We start from the raw sequence: 18,471 nt of genomic DNA on the forward strand, positions 1-18,471 counted from the left end.
AAAAGCACCTGTAAGAAGAAGAATACTTTATACAGAACATTTATTATTCAACAAACTAAAGAAGCAGGAAAAAAGTATAAGACTTATAAAAATAAGTTGACAACTATCTTGAGATCGTGTAAGAGGGAATATTATAGTCAATTACTAGATAAGAATAAAAATAACATGAGAGCAACTTGGTGCATCTTAAAAAGTATTATAAGGAACAGCACTAAGAAAGCAGACTACCCTCACTATTTCATGGTTGGAAACACTAATAAGGATGATATGAATGAGGTACTTGAAATTTTTAACAACTATTTTGTAAATATTGGACCAAAACTGGAGAAAGAAATTCTAAAATTCTGGACAATGGACAAATGGAATGATACCATAGATAGGGATCTCAATTCCACGTTTTTCACTGTTGCAACTAAAAAGGAAATTTCCTAACAAAATGAAAATAGCTAAAGTAGTTCCAATCTTTAAAAATGGAGACAAACATCAATTGACAAATTACCAACCAGTTTCCTTATTACCCCAATTATTTAATAACAGGTTGGACAAATTTATGAATGAGAATGAATTACTAGCAGTAGTCAATACAGTTACAGAGCTAACATTTCAACTTCTATGGCATTGATGGAAATCACGGAGGAAATCACTACTGCTATAGACAACAGAAGATGTGCAGCTGCAGTGTTTATGGATCTGACAAAAGCCTTCGATACAATTAATCACAACATTTTAACAACAAAATTAGAAAGGTATGGAATAAGAGGCTTCGTTTTGAATTGGGTTAAAAGCTACCTAGCAAAGAGGAAACAATTTGTAAAGCTAGGAGAATATACATCTGCGAGTTTAAATACCACGTGTGGAGTACCCCAGGGGTCCATATTGGGACCAAAACTGTTCAATTTGTATATCAACGACATCTGTAAAGTGACGAAAGACTTAAAGTTGGTATTATTTGCAGATGATACCACTGCCTTTTGTTCTGGTGAAAGCACACAAGAACTCATTAAAAATGTCAAGGATGAAAAGGTCATATTAAAGTCATGGTTTGATAAAAACAGATTATCCTTGAACTTAAGTAAAACTAAAATAATGCTATTTGGTAATAGCAGAAAGGACACGCACGACCAAATACAAATAGACGGAGTGGACATTGAAAGAATGAATGAAAATAAATTTCTGGGGATCATGAATGAAAAAATGAGCTGGAAATCTGACATCAAAAATATACAACAAAAGGTGGCAAGAAATATATCATATCTTGAAAAAAGCAAAATATGTTCTTCATCAAAAATCACTCCACACTGTTTACTGTTCTCTGGTATTACCATATCTCACTTATTGTGTGGAGATATGGGTAATAATTATAAATGCAATCTACACTCGCTAAATGTACTGCAAAAAAGATCAGTGAGGATCATTCATAATGCCGAGTATAGAGAACATACAAACCCTTTATTTTGGCTGATTTAGTACATTTTCAAGATAAAATAATGCATAAAGTTAACAATAACCTGCTACCAACAAATGCCATACAATACTTCTCTACAAGAGAGGAGAAATATGATCTCAGGGAAAAACTAAACTTGCAACATTTATATGCGAGAACTACGCTGAAAAGCCACAGCATTTCCGTGTGTGGAATTAAATTATGGAACGGATTGAGTAAGGAACTCAAACAATGTACAGAGATGAGCACATTCAAAAAACAATACAAGCAGTTGATGTTTGCTAAATACAAGGCAGAAGAGTCTTGAACTTGTTTTGTTATGCTTGTCTCTATTTATTATTATTTATTTATTATTATACTGATTATTCTAGTCATCATTTTGTTATGCTTGTTTCCATTTATTATTTATTTATTATTATACTGAAAAAAATCTTCATAATTACATCATCATATTGTTACCCTACCTTATCATTATTCTATGTATTAAAAATGACATATGGAATACAGAAGTGAATAATATGTACTGTACTAGATGTGGAATAGATGGGGGGTAGGATTAAATAAGCTTTGCTTCTTCCTACTCCTTTTGGACATGTGGAACTGTGAAAGGATGATTCATGAGATGTATTCCATTGGAACTTGCATGCACGTTCAAATAAAATTAAACCAAACCAAACCAAACTTTTTATTTTAATGACTTTTTATCTTGTCATTTCGACTTTTTATCTCCTAATTATGACTTATTTCATAATTTCCATTTTAATCTCATCATTTTGACATTTTATCTCGTAATTATGACTTTTTATCTCACAATTACTACTTTATCTCATAATTATGATTTATCTCATAATGTCGACTTTTTACCTCATTATTCATTTCTTACCTCATTATTATAACTTTTTATATCGTAATTTCAATTTTTAATCCCCTAATTTTGACTTTTTATCTCATAATTATTACTTTCTTGTCTCATAACTGTGACATATGTCATAATTTCAACCGTTTATGTCATAACTATAACTTATCTCATAATTTTGACTTTATCTCATAATTGTGACTTTTTATCCCATAACTTCGACTTTTGTCACATAATTATGACTTACCATTGGAATTTTTTTCTTTCAGTGGCCGAAAATGGCTTCCATAGGAATCAGATAAAATATTTTATAATTTTAATAAAATCATTTTTTTCCTAATTGCACATTACTTTTTGGACCAAATCTAACTAAATCCTCAACTAAAGTAAAAAAACAACAACAACAATAATAATTAATTGTAGTGTTGTACAGTAATTGTTTATCTGCTAATTGGTTGTGTACTAGCTAGCTGGCTACTTCCTGGTTCATAAAGTTACAAAGGAACGGACGGCGTTCGATTGTGCAACGAAGGTGTGTTTGTGTGTTTTTGCGTGATCATGCCATTCTAGCCACCGATACCAGCGAGCTAATGCCAACGCATAAGCTGGTGATGTGTTGGTCGCGACCGAATCGGCTTTAAAACCCGGCTCTTTGAAATGTACCACAGGAGCCGGTTCGCGTTGATGGGAGCCAATTGGGAGCCGATTTGTTTTTCCTCGTCTTTTTTCTGTTAAAGGCAAATGTCATTGGTCAAGATGTGTGGCTGTGTCGGCACTGAGCAGATGGAGGGGCGGGGTTAAACACACTGTGGTGCTCTGTGACGAATTTGCATGAAGACATTTGACCTATTTTTACCTAGCGTGTCTATTGAGATGGGTCTTGTAATATAACATTTGAAATATATTTTTGCAGCTGTTCACTGAGGTTTAAATAAATCAATTTAAATAATAAACATCTGATATCATGTATTGTTTTACATTAGTAATTCATTTTACACATTATACATATTTTTGTAATCATTTAAGACAACAAAACATCTGAGGAGCCACTAACATCACTAACATAAGCACCTATGCATTCTCTGAATGGCCACTAGGGGGTGATGAAGAAAGACTAACTTTTAAAAACAATACTTAAACCCTGAGGCCCCTTGAACATGAACATTCTTTAGTATTTTTTATGTTTGTATGCCATTTTTGTGAAAAAAACTCCATATTTTTTCAATGAGTAAAACACACAATTATGCCCTGGGGTATAATTTCCACTTTGATGCCCCCGCCCGTGTGTGAGTGTGTGTGTATTGATGGATTTGTTTGCAATTGTGTTTGTGTGTTCATGGCTCAGCGGCTCACTGATCCAACACCTGCCAGCTGCTTTGCAAATGTGTGTGTGTGTGTGTGTGTGTGCACTTACATCGCTGCAGCCTGTGATGAATCCGTGCTTCGACCACCTTAACCACAGACACGCATACACAGGAACACTTACATAAAGTGCCACTCAAAAGTTTGGAGACATTGTCTCATTCACGACGATGCACCAGTGTCTCGAAACTTTTGACTGGCACTGTACATGCAACGACACATGCATATAGATTTTTTAATCTATACAAACTTTTATATATGTTCCTTAGAATGTATATTTCTGCATTGTATTTAATAAACTTATATTTGTTGGGGTTTTTTATAAATATTTGTACTTATTTATCTAATTATTATAAATAATGCGGGGAAAATATTAGATTTTACGAGGTTTTAATGGAAAAAAGCAACCAAAAATTGGCCATGCGTGTGTATGAGAAGCCAGTTCATTAGGTACATACTCGAGTGAGGTTGGTCTCAATAGATGGCTCAATGAAGTGATGAGGATGTGGTAAACAAATGAGGTTTGAATGTTAGATGCCATCTGTTTCTTGGTGTCAGATTCAAACAGAAAAAAGGATGAAAGGGCCGCTGATAAAGCAACATTCTGTGGCTGTTGTCGGTGCTTTCGGAGCTTCTATCAGATATTTGATGTTGGATCCAGCAGCAGCTTTTCATCTGCTCGCTGGTTCTCCTGTTGTCCTGCTGAGGAAGCCCCAAGGTGATGGTGATGATGCCAAGAGCAGCATCTTCGTTATGTGGTCCTGGACACAAGTTCAGTGCATCAGGAAGAACCAATCCAGACTCCAGAAGCAAGAAGAACCTGCACTAAATCAAAGGCACACTCCACGTAGAGTGGATGTAATCGTTCCTGCGCTAATTGCACCTCTCAGAGCCTCGTTACAGCTGCTGAGCACACAAGTAGTTCTGGAAATTTCTGTGAAGGCTTTGTCTCGTATACACCTCGTTCAAACATGAAAGCACTTTTGGCCGCCGGCCTCGTGCTTCCATCTGCTGCCTGCCAGCCTTCCAACGAGCACGTGCAGGAGAAAGGAAGAGAGAGGTTGAAGAAATGTGAATCCAACCAAAGAGAAGGACGTCAAAGAGGAAGTGATGGAACTTAGAGAGGACACTCCCAATCCAACATTGAAGGAGAACATGGCGACTGCTGACATGTCTGGTGTTCGTTCTTCAAGGACACCAGCTCGTCAGCGGGTACAGAAGGCAGTGCAGGGTCTTGAACCTGCGGACACAACCACCGTGAACCAGCACGGCAACTAAAAACACATCCAAATATGTTTGGACGTTTGCTTCCATGACATAACAGTATCAGAATGTATGAATTTACAGTACAAAGCAAAAGTTTGGAAACACTTATGCATCATAATGAATGGGAGAGTGTCTCCAAACTTTTGACCGGTGGTCTAGGCAGCTGTGCACATGTTTTATTATTAAGGGACAAAAAAATCCAAACCGACATGGCCCTGTGTGAAAAAGCGATTACCCCCCCACCATCATTTCATTTCATTCATCATTTCTGATAAACGAATGACCGACCTGGATGGATCTTCCTCTTTGGTGAAGCTTCCTTTCAACTCGATGCTGTTCATCTTGTTCTCAAACATCCCATAACTCAGCGTCACCTACGAAAAGCAGGATGATGGAAGTGACGTGAAGCAAGCGGACTCAAGTTCAAAGCGGTAAGCCTCACTTGTTGCAAAGCTAACATTTTATACTCTTAACTAGGAGTGTCACGAGACACCCAACCCACAAGACAAGATGATGCACGAGATTGGGTAGACGAGAATGAGACAAGACGAGATTTTAAGAATTCAATTTAAGACAAGTACGATGAAAGAATATGTCACAACAATGCAGGTGTGTTTTGAAATGTTTATTGTCCCACAAATTGATGCTAAACTATATTATTGTCAACATTTTTGAGACCAACTTACCCCCTGTTATGAAACTATATAATAATAAATAACATATCATAATGCAATATTTCCTATAATATGTCATCTTTCACTCTGTAAAGAATTGGCGTGTGTGACATGTATTTTCCTACAGGAAATTTGTACTCTCTGTCATTCTTGGAATGCTGGCTTTTCAATAGGGGTGTCCGCCTTAATAGTTCCACCTTGTAGTTGAACAATGCCAGCCCACTGGTTTTGTCCTATATACTGTACTTGTCTTTGTCTATTTACGTCAGGGCTGCCCAGCTGTCCTTTGATATTTATGATTTTAAAAAACAATCTTTGTGTTTTCATTAAGGATGCGCCGATCAGTGAAATCAGCCGATACCGCTACTGATCACATAGATTAAGTGTACATTTGTAAATAAAAAACATTAAAAAACATTTCAGCATTTCTTTCTAGTGATCTCACATCTCATAACTGAAAACCTGAATGAAATGCAGGCTTGCAGGCGCCTCATGTCGTCGCGAGGGGCCTCCCTGATGGGAGCTGGGCTATATGATATGAAAGGGGAACCATAAAATTTAGACAAAAACATATCTGACTTACTTTTTCAAATTCACTGGTGGAACTTAAGAGGATCAGACGCCTTCTTTAAGAACGCTTTGGATGCAAGAGCAGCTTGATGGCGCTCCCAAGCAGTCAGCAAACCCGGTTTCCTCCACCATGCAGTCCAAAGAATCCAACCAATGTTTGGGGTGTCACAGAGGCGTGTCCCGCGTTTTGGCTAATTAGCCGCCGCCCGACCGACGATCACATTGCGAGCCGCCAAAACTCACCACACCCTGCCAAATGCCCACCCCCCAAATGCCGCACCAAACTAAAGAGTTTTAAGGCGTGTTTTTCAGTGTGCAAAATTTATATCACTCCCACAACGACAGGAAGTCCCACATGACAGACGTGCTTGTTTTGGCTTTGTGAAGGGAAAGTGGGCGGGACATGGTTGCTATAGACTGGCTGCTGCAATGGAGGCGGAGCTGATTGGCAAAGGGGATCAGCGTTTAAAAGGAAAGTATCGGGATATGCCGATACCGTGCTTTTTTATAGAAATCAGCCGATACTGATCGGTGGCCAATCGATCGGAGAGCCCCCAGTTTTTGTTAATTATTAGTGTCAACATTTTACCCTTGTCTAGTTACATTATGCTTTTTTGTTCTATTTTTCCATTTTTGCTGAGTTTTTTGTTTATTTTATTTCTGCAATGAGCCACATCCCACAGATGGCCCCTGGGCCACACTTTGGGCACCCACACGTGTTTCACCAGACGGTGAGGCGTATCCAGGGAATGGAAACTGTGACCAAGCTCTGCCTTCTTGGCTCTGTCGCTGGTCAGCGGTTTGTTTGTGGAAGGGTTTATGGAGCTTTCAGCCCTGCAATGCATTGCACGGCGCCGTTCCACTCCCGCTCTCCTGTGAATACTTCACCTTTGTTGTCCGCTTGTATTCAATTACCGAATTAATGCAAGACACACCCCTACTTGCTAAATATAGCAAACATGTTGGTATATTGTCAACACAGATCTCCTCTATGTATGAGGTGTGTTATAAAGCGCAGTTATGGTCGCCACAGTACCATTGTTAATGCAGATGTGATTAATGGTAACGATGATTAAGGGTGCACACAAATACAAACATCTATGTGTTTTGTTCTGACAAATCTTAAGTAACTTTGATCAAATGTAGAATTACTACAGCTTCTGCTTGGAGATTAACATGGCACCACAGCTGTTCAACTCCGATGGAAAAAACATCCACACTTCACTCGCTGACGCTGATGCTGGGAACACCAAGGTAGGTTGGATTGCAAGGTGTGCATAAAGCACTTAATGTGCATTTTCAAAAATGCGTCGCACACTGCCACTTCCATATACTGTATTATCATTCATAGCAGCCATGCCACAGTTCACAGTCTGATTGGCTTCTGGCTGCCCTGTTTTCACAATACAGCTTGTTTTCAAATGAGAAATCTTGCCACGTTTTGATCTCACGAGATCTCGTGACACCCCTAATATTAACATTGCCTCACTTCTTTTTGCGCTTGTATTACACTTAAGCATTAAAATCTGACTTTAAACATTACACCATGACATAATATACATGCACACGAACTGGACATTGAATTTATCAGCTGATACACATGCTTGCCCACAGTACCAGTCAAAAGTATAAAGACGCCTTCTCATTTCAATAAATGCATAAGCGTCTTCAAACTTTTGACTGGTACTGCACATTAACATATACTTAAACACATGCACGCACACACACACACACACACACATATACAGACTAACCAACAGAACCAGTCAAAAGTTTAGAGACACTTTCTCATACAATAACATGACCAAGTGCCTTCAAACTTTTGACTGGTACTGCACATTCATATACACGCACATACGCGTGCACACCCAGAGCAACAGAACCAGTCAAAAGTTTAGAGACACTTTCTCATACAATAATGTCAGCAAGCACATCAGCTAGCTCTGATGAGCAAACCCGAAGTGCACGGCCTGAGATGTTGTCTGGGCCTGCTGCTTTTCGTGGGATTTTTTTGTTCAGAACCCTGCGCACATCAGCTGATGTCACCATGAGAGGTGAGTCCTGCGTGCTCCCCAAGTCCAGCCACCCTCTCTGCTCATCAGGAGTTTGGGTGTCAAAGCGGGCATAGAACTCATTCAGCTCGTCTGGAAGTGTGGTTTGGCTGGATGTGGCTACACTACTCCGCTATATTCAAACACTCACCAACAGAAGCAGTCACTGTACACACATACATACACTTACCTACAGAACCAGTCAAAAGTTTAAAGACACATTCTCATTCAATAACATGAACAAGTGTCTTCAAACTTTTGACTGGTACTGCATATTTATACATACACACCAACAGAACCAGTCATTGTACATACGTACATACAAACACTTACCAACAGAACCAGTCAAAAGTTCAATAACATGTATCTTCAAAGTAACAAGTGTCTTCAAACTTTTGACTGCTACTGCATATTCATTCATACACACACAGATGCACAAGTGTCTTCAAACTTTTGACTGATATTGTACACACATACGCTAAAATGTGACTTAAAGCATGGCCTGTACACTTCAAAAAGCTTTCATGATGGCCACAGTTTGACCCCGGAACAGATTCATTGTACTTCCATGAGTTGTAATGTGGTACCTGGTGAGGGATGTCGGTGTGTTTGATGAGGAGCAGGTTCTCCAGGTGGGAGTGGAACAAGTGGGAGTGGACCATGGAGACCCCCAGTCTCTCCTCCACAATGAAGCCCACCGTGCAGTCATCGGGGAGGCGGATCTTTGCTGAGGTCTCCTGGAAGCGGGAGCCTCTATCACACACACACACACACACACACACACACACACACACACACACACACACACACACACACATAAATAAATAAAGGCTTAAGTCCAAAATGCATCAATGAGTCCGTGAAGGAGTCCATGAATACCGAGCCCAGGGGGACATCTTCTGGGCCAGTCCTTGACTCAAACAGAACCCAGCTCCTCCTGTGGCAAACCAAAACTTCACTTCCCTCTGCGCACACGCACACAAACACACACACAGTCCAATTATTTCTACTAGCCAAGCCTCTTTTGGACTCCTTTTTAACTGGTTTCTTATGGATCAGGGGCTAAGAAGTAGTAGTTTAGTAGCTTGACATTAAAACAACATCAAAATAAAAAAAACAAAACAACAAAGGGATGTGCCTTGCTACCGTGGTGTTGTCCTCCATGAGTTTGTGTGCGGTGATGGGCTTGTCCAGGCTGGGCTTGCCAACGTAGACGTCGCCCTCTTGGGGGAAGGCGGCGAGCACGGCGAGGAGCGCCTCAGCGTTGACATAGTTGTCGTCGTCCACGTGACAAAACCACCTGAGGACACGTCACTGTCACTTTTGGGGTTGTTTTTTTCTGTTTTTCTGCTTCTCTCTCCGCCGTCTTACCTCATGTCAGATGCCATGAAGCCGTCGTACTCGGCCGCCATCTTGCACGCCAAAGCCTGCTGGCTGTGGTCTGACTGGCAGCTCGTCACCACCATGTTGTAACCTGTCATACCAGATCGCATCTTATTCATGACACAAATACACTGTCTGAAATGTTTCAGCAAGCAAGGGTACAATGGTAACTAATCTTTGATAGGCTTTAGAGAAGTCAGTGTACAGCTTGTAAAGGCAGTAAAGATTTACTATCCACTGAAAATGAGTCCCCACGCTTCACAATGTCACAATACATGTTGGAATTCAGGTTTGCCCTCAATGAACCACATCTCCCCAGTGCCGGCAGCACTTGTGCACGCTATCACCACAATGCTAGACTAAAAGCAAGACACAATTACTTTGCCAAAAGACCAACAAAAGTCACTAGTTTTGTCATTATTTACATGTAAAGTTGCCAAGATCTGTGAAGAGAGTATTTTTGATGTGCGGCTACTTTGACGTTCCTATCAAGAAGACAACGCATGATATGCTGCATGCTGTTACGTCTCATTATACCCTGGAAGAAAAAGGGAAAGAATCATGCGCTTCACAATGTCACAGTACATGTTGGAATTCATCTTTTCCCTCAATAAACCACATCTCCCCAGTGCCGGCAGCACTCGTGCGCCCTACCACCACCATGACAAGACACTGCAGTATAATCTTGCTACTCTCTTGTGTTGCCAGCTCTTTTGGCAATAATGGCTTCGTGTTGACTCATTTTCAGTGGATAGTACATCTATACTGCTATACAAGCTGTGCACTGTCTACTCTAAAGCATATCCAAGTTTACCCTACAGTACCGTTCCTTTACAAGATATACAGACACAGAAATGCTGGCTTGAAATGTGAGGGCTGTACTCACTTTTTGTGATACAGAACTGCATATTAGTCATAGAACCGACCTTTGTTCCTCAGGTGGCCGTCTACTGTGTCTGTAAAAATGAAAGTCTGGGGAAAAAAATGAAAAAAATTAACTTCAGTAGAAATGAATGGTTGTAAATTACCCAAAAAAACACCAATTGATGATGATATTGTATATGTAGCATAAAGAAAACAACCCGGTTGTCATAATATGCTCAAAATGAAGATGAATGAAGAAACTGATCAAGTACGTCAGGACTGCTTTGGCTGCACAAACTGGGATGTGTTTAGAACTGCAGCGGGGAGGGAAGATTGTACTGTTGATTTGGATGAATATGCTTCTGCTGTTACTGGCTACATTAGCACATGCATAGAGACTGTTACCACCACCAAGTATTACAGAAAATACCCTAACCAAAAACCCTGGATGAACTGTGATGTAAGGGCTAAGCTCATTCGTCTGCATTTGTCATGGGCACCGCTGAGGACTACAAAAAGGCCAGATATGACCTGAGGAGATCCATAAGAGAGGCCAAAAGACAGTACAGACAAGCTGGAGGGCTACTATTCCACCTCAGACCCTCGGCGCAATTGGGCGGGGCTCCAGCACATCACAGACTATCGACAGCGGAGTAGCGTAGCCACATCCAGCCAAACCACACTTCCAGACAAACTGAATATGTTCTATGCCCGCTTTGACACCCAAACTCCTGATGAGCAGAGAGGGTGGCTGGACTTTGGGAGCACGCAGGACTCACCTCTCATGGTGACATCAGCTGATGTGCGCAGGGTTCTGAACAAAACAAACCCACGAAAAGCAGCAGGCCCAGACAACATCTCAGGCCGTGCACTTTGGGTTTGCTCATCAGAGCTAGCTGATGTGCTTGCTGACATTTTTAACCTGTCGCTTGCACAAGTATCTGTACCGACCTGCTTTAAGTCCACCACCATAGTGCCCGTACCCAATAAGAGCAACGTGACCTGCCTGAATGACTATCGCCCTATAGCACTCACTCCTATTGTAATGAAGTGCTTTGAAAGGATAGTCATGACCCACATCAAAAAGCGCATCCCGGCAACTGTGGACGCTCCACAGTTTGCATACCACCAGAACCGGTCCACGGATGATGCAGTCAACACTGCCATCCACACAGCTCTTTCTCACCTACAAGGCCAGGACACATACTGTATGTCAGAATGCTATTTATAGACTATAGCTCTGCTTTTAATACAGTCATCCCCCACAAACTCACAAATAAGCTCCTCACACTTGGCCCGTCACCCTCCCTCTGTAACTGGGTGTTTAACTTTCTAACGGGCAGGCCCCAGTCAGTCAAAGTCCACAATCGCACATCCAGCTCAAGAATTGTGAGCACTGGGACCCCACAGGGGTGTGTGCTGAGTCCGCTCCTCTACACGCTCTTCACCTATGATTGCGTGGCCTCCCAGAACAACACCAGCATCATTAAATTTGCGGATGACACTGCAGTCATCGGCCTGATCACTGGTGGTGTTGAAACATCATACAGAAGAGAGGTGGCGGACCTCATAGCTTGGTGTCGTGATAACAATCTCCTTCTCAATACAGATAAGACCAAAGAGATGATCATCGACCCAAGAACAAGGGAAAAGGAGCCGCATAGACCCCGGTTTATTGATGAGACTGAGGTGGAGAGGGTGAAAACCTTCAAGTTCCTTGGCACACACATCAGCGAGGACCTCACCTGGTCTCACAACACCCAACAAATTCTGAAGAAGTCCCAAAGGAGACTGTACTTCCTGAGAAGACTGAGGAAATTTGGCATGTCCACCAAAATCCTTAGTTGCTTCTATAGATGCATCGAAAGTGTCCTTACAGCCTCCATCACTGTTTGGTACGGTAACTGTACAACACGTGATAGGAAGGCACTCCAGCGGGTGATCAAGACCTCACAGAACATTGTGAGGGCAGCCCTCCCCTCACTGCAAGACATTTATAAATCTAGAGTCCTACGAAGAACACACAACCTCATCAAGGACAGCACACATCCACAACACTCATTATTCACACTCCTACCGTCAGGCAGACGCTCCAGGAGTTTGAAGTCCAGGACCACAAGGCTGGCAAACAGCTTTTACCCACAGGCCATCAGGCTTCTCAACAAAGCACTCACACACGCACACACTCATAGCACTTTATTATTTATTTATTTATTTGTATTAATGCGTCTGTGTAGGCTCTCAGTCGTACAGGAGTTGTCCATCGAGGAAAAGGCTTCTTGAGACGTCATCTGTACTTCTGTGAAGAAGGTGTCGGACGTTTCGCTCCTCATCCGAAGAGCTTCGTCAGCGAACTAATAAGTGCTGGTAGCTTAGGCCTTAAATACAGTAAGAGTGGGCGGAATTGGTGTGCCAACACTCTCCTACTATTGGTTCCTTACACTAAGCCTGGGCGGAGTAGTTCGCTGACACAGACGCATTAATACAAATAAATAAATAAATAATAAAGTGTAGTTCGCTGACGGAGCTCTTCGGATGAGGAGCGAAACGTCCGACACCTTCTTCACAGAAGTACAGATGACGTCTCAAGAAGCCTTTTCCTCGATGGAAAACTCCTGTACGACTGAGAGCCTACACAGACGCATTGCGACCAACTTTGGGAGAGACATCCTTCTGCTGGTACGTAGCCTAGAAAAGGCCACTCTTAAATTAGCAGATTTAAGGAACCACCTCAGATTCAATCTTAGATGCAGGCAGAGTAGGTTAATCCCCAAATGCATGAGGCAAGCGTCCCTTGAGCAAGGACACTTGGCAAGGAAAATGCAACTAAACTACATCAGAAAAATACAGAATTTGAGAATTAGGAGACTTAACATAGAGATAAAAAAATAAACAGTCTGAAGTAGAAACCTTCTATCAGAGATTGCAAACCAAGCTTACGCACGAAACCTATCAGGAGGTTTGTGAATTTATTAAATCAGGTTATATGAAGCACCATAGCAAAACCAAAGAAAGGCATAAGGGAAAATTCCAGAAACTTCTATTGGAAAATCAACTACAGCTTGTCGTAAACACTAAGGATGGGGGGAATCAGACCAATACTAAAGAAAATTGGATCGAAAATCTGTCAGACAGAAGCCTCTCGGAGACAGAGAAGGCAGTATTAACCAAGGGTCTCAACTTCTCAGTGACTCCTAAAACGATACCCACAGTAGACTATATCACAGCAGCTGAATCGGCCATCAGGAACAATAACCTTTCTAGAACAGAGGCAGGGGACCTTCGTCTGAGAATATCGGCCCTTCTCAGTAGTGCCAAACCACCACCGTCCAATATCATGGTAGGTGAGAGGAAAGCATTAGCGGCTCTGCAGAAAGATGAGAGCATCACCATCTTACCAGCTGATAAGGGCAGATGCACAGTGGTTCTCAACACATTGGACTATGAAGAAAAAATAACAAGTCTAATTAGTGATGCCAACACATATGAGCAACTTAAAAGGGACCCATCCAATAGGTATAAGAAAGAAATCATACACTGTCTCCAAAAGTTAGAGAAGGAAGAACTAATTGACAGACAGATGTATCATAGGTTATACCCTGGGGAGGCTACACCATGTATCTATGGCCTTCCAAAAATTCACAAGGAAGGGTTTCCCCTCAGACCCATTGTCTGTAGTATTGACTCTACCACGTACAATGTAGCAAAATATGTAAAAACAGTCTTATCCCCATTGGTAGGCAACACTGATCATCATATAGAGAACACAAAAGGGTTTGTGGCGAGCATCAAAGACCTCAGATTGGAGCCAGAGGAAACTTTGGTGTCTTATGATGTGACTTCACTTTTCACATCCGTCCCCACCTCAGCAGCAGTCTCGGTGGTGAGGAAGAGACTGCTCGAGGACTCAACTCTGCATTGGAGAACAAAACTTAGTGCTGACCACATCTGCCAATTATTGGAAATTTGCCTTAACACTACATATTTTCAGTTTAGAGGGAAATTCTACAGACAAATTCATGGTTGTGCTATGGGCTCACCAGTCTCACCCATAGTGGCGAATCTGTACATGGAAGAGATGGAGAAACAGGCTCTCACATCCTTCTCAGGGACAAAACCAAGGCACTGGTTTAGATACGTGGATGACACCTTTGTCATAATCAAAAAACAGGAAATTCAGTCTTTCACAGATCACATCAATGCGGTGGACACCAATATCAAATTTACTCGCGAGGACACTAAAGAGAACCAACTAGCCTTCTTAGACTGCAAGGTAATTATAGGAGAGGACAGACAGCTACTTACAGAGGTCTTTAGAAAGGCCACACACACTGACCAATACCTGCTTTTTTAATCTAACCATCCACTACAACATAAACTAGGGGTTATTAGGACCCTCCAACATAGAGCGGAACAAATACCAACTAGTGCTGAGGGAAAGAAAAAGGAGACACAACATGTCCAGAGAGTGCTCTCAACCTGTGGGTACCCGTGGTGGGCTTTTAACAAATGTCAAAAGAAGAGAGTAGGGAAAGAAACCCAAAAGCCCACAGAAGCAAAAAGGAGAGGAGTGGTAGTCCCTTATGTAGCGGGGGTCTCCGAAAAACTCCAGAGGATCTTATGGCAACACAAAATTCCTACCTATTTCAAACCAGTAAATACCCTGAGACAAAAATTAGTGCATCCTAAAGACAAGGCTCCAAACCAGAAACAGAGCAATGTGGTCTATTCCATCAACTGTAAAGATGAGGAATGCAAAGAGCACTACATTGGGGAAACTAAGCAAATGCTCCAAAAAAGGCTTTATCAACATCGCAGGGACAATTCTAGTGGTCCTCAATCAGCAGTACATCTACACCTTAAAGCTACCAATCACTCTTTTGAGGACAGCGAGGTAAAGATTTTGGCCAAAGAAAACAGATGGTTTGAAAGAGGAGTAAAGGAAGCTATTTTTGTCAAACAACAGAACCCATCATTGAATCGGAATGGTGGTTTGAGGTTTAATTTGGACCCTGTGTTCAGCAGGTTACTGAAACCGAAACCCACAGCTCTTAGTCTTGCAAATGAGGTGAAGCCAGGGCCGAGCCAGAACACTAGATGCTAACGAGCCAGTATCAGAGTCGTTCATACCCAACTCAGGGAGCGACACTTCCCTTTTATCGGAGGTGCTAATGGCAGGAGAGGATTAGAACACTACTCCGCCCAGGCTTAGTGTAAGGAACCAATAGGAGGAGGGTGTTGGCACACCAGTTCCGCCCACTCTTACTGTATTTAAGGCCTAAGCTACCAGCACTTATTAGTTCGCTGACAAAGCTCTTCGGATGAGGAGCGAAACGTCCGACACCTTCTTCACAGAAGTACAGATGACGTCTCAAGAAGCCTTTTCCTCGATATTTGTATTAATGTCTCTTCTGTTGTTGTTGCTTAATTTATTGGTATTAATGTTTCTTCTGTTCTTATTCATTTTCTTGTGTTTTTTTATTCCTTTCTTTTTTGGGAGAATGAACAGAAAAAGAATTTCATTGCATAGCAGAACCACCAGTTTTACTGTGCATATGACAATAAAACTCTTGAATCTTGAATCTTGAAAAGTCATAAAAACTGAAAAAAGATAGAATTTCAGCCCAAAATGTGCATATCTTTCAAACAAATCTGTCTGAAGCCAATATATTATTATTATTACAGTGCAAGCATCAATGTGTGGTCTGTTTTCCAGCTTAAGTGTAAGGCAACACTGCCCTCTGTTGGTTAACACCTAAAATTAAATTAAACCAGCATGCTTCATGTTTTGAGAGCATCAAAGTGTGGAGAATCTCACACTGAAAATTCCGAAAGGCTCAGAAAGGAAAACATCACGAATTTCACCTTTGACCCTAACCATGTTTGCGACCATCATGTTTCAGAAGTCATAAAAAAAATGAATACGGTTCAAAAAAATCCCTGAAAGTAGATTGTTAGAGAACTGCAACCTCCACAGGTGCTGGAAAGGATAACCATCTTTGTCTATGTAGCTAGAAACGATGAGCTACTTTATAGAATATACATTGAACTAAAGAGACAAAGTGACTTGTAGTGATGCTCATGCTGTGTAGGAGAGCTTCTCTAATCTGCTTCTCCACTTCCTGTTCTCCACTTCCGTTTCAAGTATTGTTAAGAGGCTCAGCTTCCTGTCAGCCCAGACTGCACTTCCTGTGTGTGTGGGTCTTGTGACACTGCTCCACAGCATAATAATACGAATAAAGGTAATAATAAGACAAAGCAGGAAGACCACATCCTTGTCTTTAAAAAAGACCACCAACACAAATACAAAGATCATCTTCATTTTTACAAAAAGTTCCAAACGTTCCAAACAAGTATGCATTTAAAATGTATTTCTACAACACAGTTGCCAATAGCTGCCAATAAAAGCGTCTAGGCCTGTTGTGTGTATGTGACTATACTGTATATGTGCAATATTTTCTGATCTAAAACAGCTCGATGATATAGAAAAACAATGCAAATTTAGTATATGAAACTAGTAGAGATTGTCCAATAAAGATCACATTACTGCCTTACAAAGGCTATAAGTAGTTATTTACTTTAATTCAAACTTTTTCCTGAGCAAATTACTTATTTTATTTTAATTTTAAAGGAAATGTAGTGTATATTTATAATAGAAAACGTATCAGCATTATAATATTATATTTTGTATGTTTTTACTATTTTCTATATTTATACTTATTTTTCTTAGCATTTTTTCCATTAATAACGTTTTTATTTGTTGATTAACGGGGTGATGCGTTCAAGGCTCATTTGTAACACTCACTTTAGTTGTCAAAAACTGCTAAAAAAAAAAAAAAAAAAAAAAAAAAACCTTATATGGAGATTTGGTGAAGACTGATGAACTTGTAATGACTCACGTGTGTCTTGGTCTTGGAGATCCACGTCTCCAACAGGAGAGCGAGGCGCGTCCTGTGGAACCTGCCGGTGGTCTTCACAGCGATGAAGATGTCCTCCAGCCGCAGCCTCTCTTTCCTCTCCGAGCCTGGCCGTCCTCGGTGCCCGCTGGCGGGTATGACGGCTTGGGGAGGCCGCTGAAGAGCTCCGGGCGTCGGAGGGAGAGCCTGCAGCAGCTTGGAGAAGCTGGCTGTACCTAATTGAAAGTCCACGTAAAAAATGATGAGGAGGGCTAGAATGAAGAGTGGTATCCATCTTCTCTTCATGTCAGAGATGATTGTTTATAAAACAAAAATAAAGTATCACAAAGAAGTCAAATACAAAACATGGTGACAAGTTTTTGTCGCCTTCCGTCTTTCAGTGTGTCTTCCTCATTAGTGACGTCATCACCACAGTTACACAAAACGTGGTAACACCTCCTGACTATATACTGTATATACTGTATATGTATATATATATACTGTACATCTATATAAAAGATTAATACAAGATTTCTTCCATGCTAAAAAAAAAAGTCACAGGCAGCTCCAGATGCGTAGAATGGGCTGCCAGCACCCGGGGGCAAAGACAAGCAGCGCCCAAGTCTCTCAACAAAAACAGTGTCAAGAAAAGTAATTTCTGTGGACAAGACACATGATCAGTATGAAGACAATGCTTCCTTTCTAGACAGGAAGTGGTGTTGTGAAGCACACCGTTTCAAAAAAATGACAAAAACTGCACAATAGCAATAATTTCACAATGTATTTATGATTGTTATACTGTGATCCAAACTATTTCCAGCAAGGGCCACATAGTGAAAAATGAAAGGATGCAACTTTTCCACTTTGATATTTTGCAAAGCAACACATGTAGATATGCTAGGAAGTTATATATATTTCAAGAAAAAGATGCGTCTAAGCTTTGTGGTATGGGTGAAGACGTGTGTTATTAGTATCAACTTCGGGCTTTTCTGTTGTTTTTTTTAAGTTTTCCAAATATTTTAACTTTCCTCTTAAATAATCTTTGTAAATTTTCTTTTCGGAAAATTTGGACATTATTCCCATAATATTATAACATTTTCACCAA

General features: G+C 41.0%; 1 protein-coding gene across 3 annotated transcripts; it reads right to left on the reverse strand.

The window, feature by feature from the left end:
- Positions 1-511: 511 nt before the first annotated feature.
- mfng (MFNG O-fucosylpeptide 3-beta-N-acetylglucosaminyltransferase) lies at positions 512-17,987 on the reverse strand. Of its 3 annotated transcripts, none has more exons than XM_054780164.1 (8): positions 17,370-17,987; positions 10,533-10,578; positions 9,595-9,697; positions 9,370-9,523; positions 9,103-9,188; positions 8,811-8,976; positions 5,217-5,302; positions 512-4,423 (listed from the first exon to the last, which is right to left on the reverse strand). In XM_054780164.1, exons 1-8 carry the CDS (start codon positions 17,670-17,672, stop codon positions 4,414-4,416), a joined length of 954 nt encoding a protein of 317 aa, XP_054636139.1. In that variant the 5' UTR covers positions 17,673-17,987; the 3' UTR covers positions 512-4,413. The 3 variants fall into 3 exon arrangements, with proteins under 3 accessions (XP_054636139.1, XP_054636138.1, XP_054636140.1); XM_054780163.1 differs by having other exon boundaries at positions 512-4,902; XM_054780165.1 differs by having other exon boundaries at positions 512-4,902; positions 10,493-10,578; positions 17,370-17,399.
- Between the last annotated feature and the right edge of the window lie 484 nt (positions 17,988-18,471).

Source organism: Dunckerocampus dactyliophorus, chromosome 6, assembly GCF_027744805.1.
Source record: "Dunckerocampus dactyliophorus isolate RoL2022-P2 chromosome 6, RoL_Ddac_1.1, whole genome shotgun sequence".
Taxonomy (NCBI): Eukaryota; Metazoa; Chordata; class Actinopteri; order Syngnathiformes; family Syngnathidae; genus Dunckerocampus; species Dunckerocampus dactyliophorus.

Coding starts and splice junctions, on each gene's coding strand:
- mfng (XM_054780163.1), bottom strand. CDS start 17,672: ATGAAGAGAAGATGGATACCACTCTTCATTCTAGCCCTCCTCATCATT. Junction 9,524..9,594: donor TTCATGGCATCTGACATGAG/GTAAGACGGCGG, acceptor ACGTGTCCTCAG/GTGGTTTTGTCACGTGGACG. Junction 9,189..9,369: donor TCATGGAGGACAACACCACG/GTAGCAAGGCAC, acceptor GCGTGTGCGCAG/AGGGAAGTGAAGTTTTGGTT.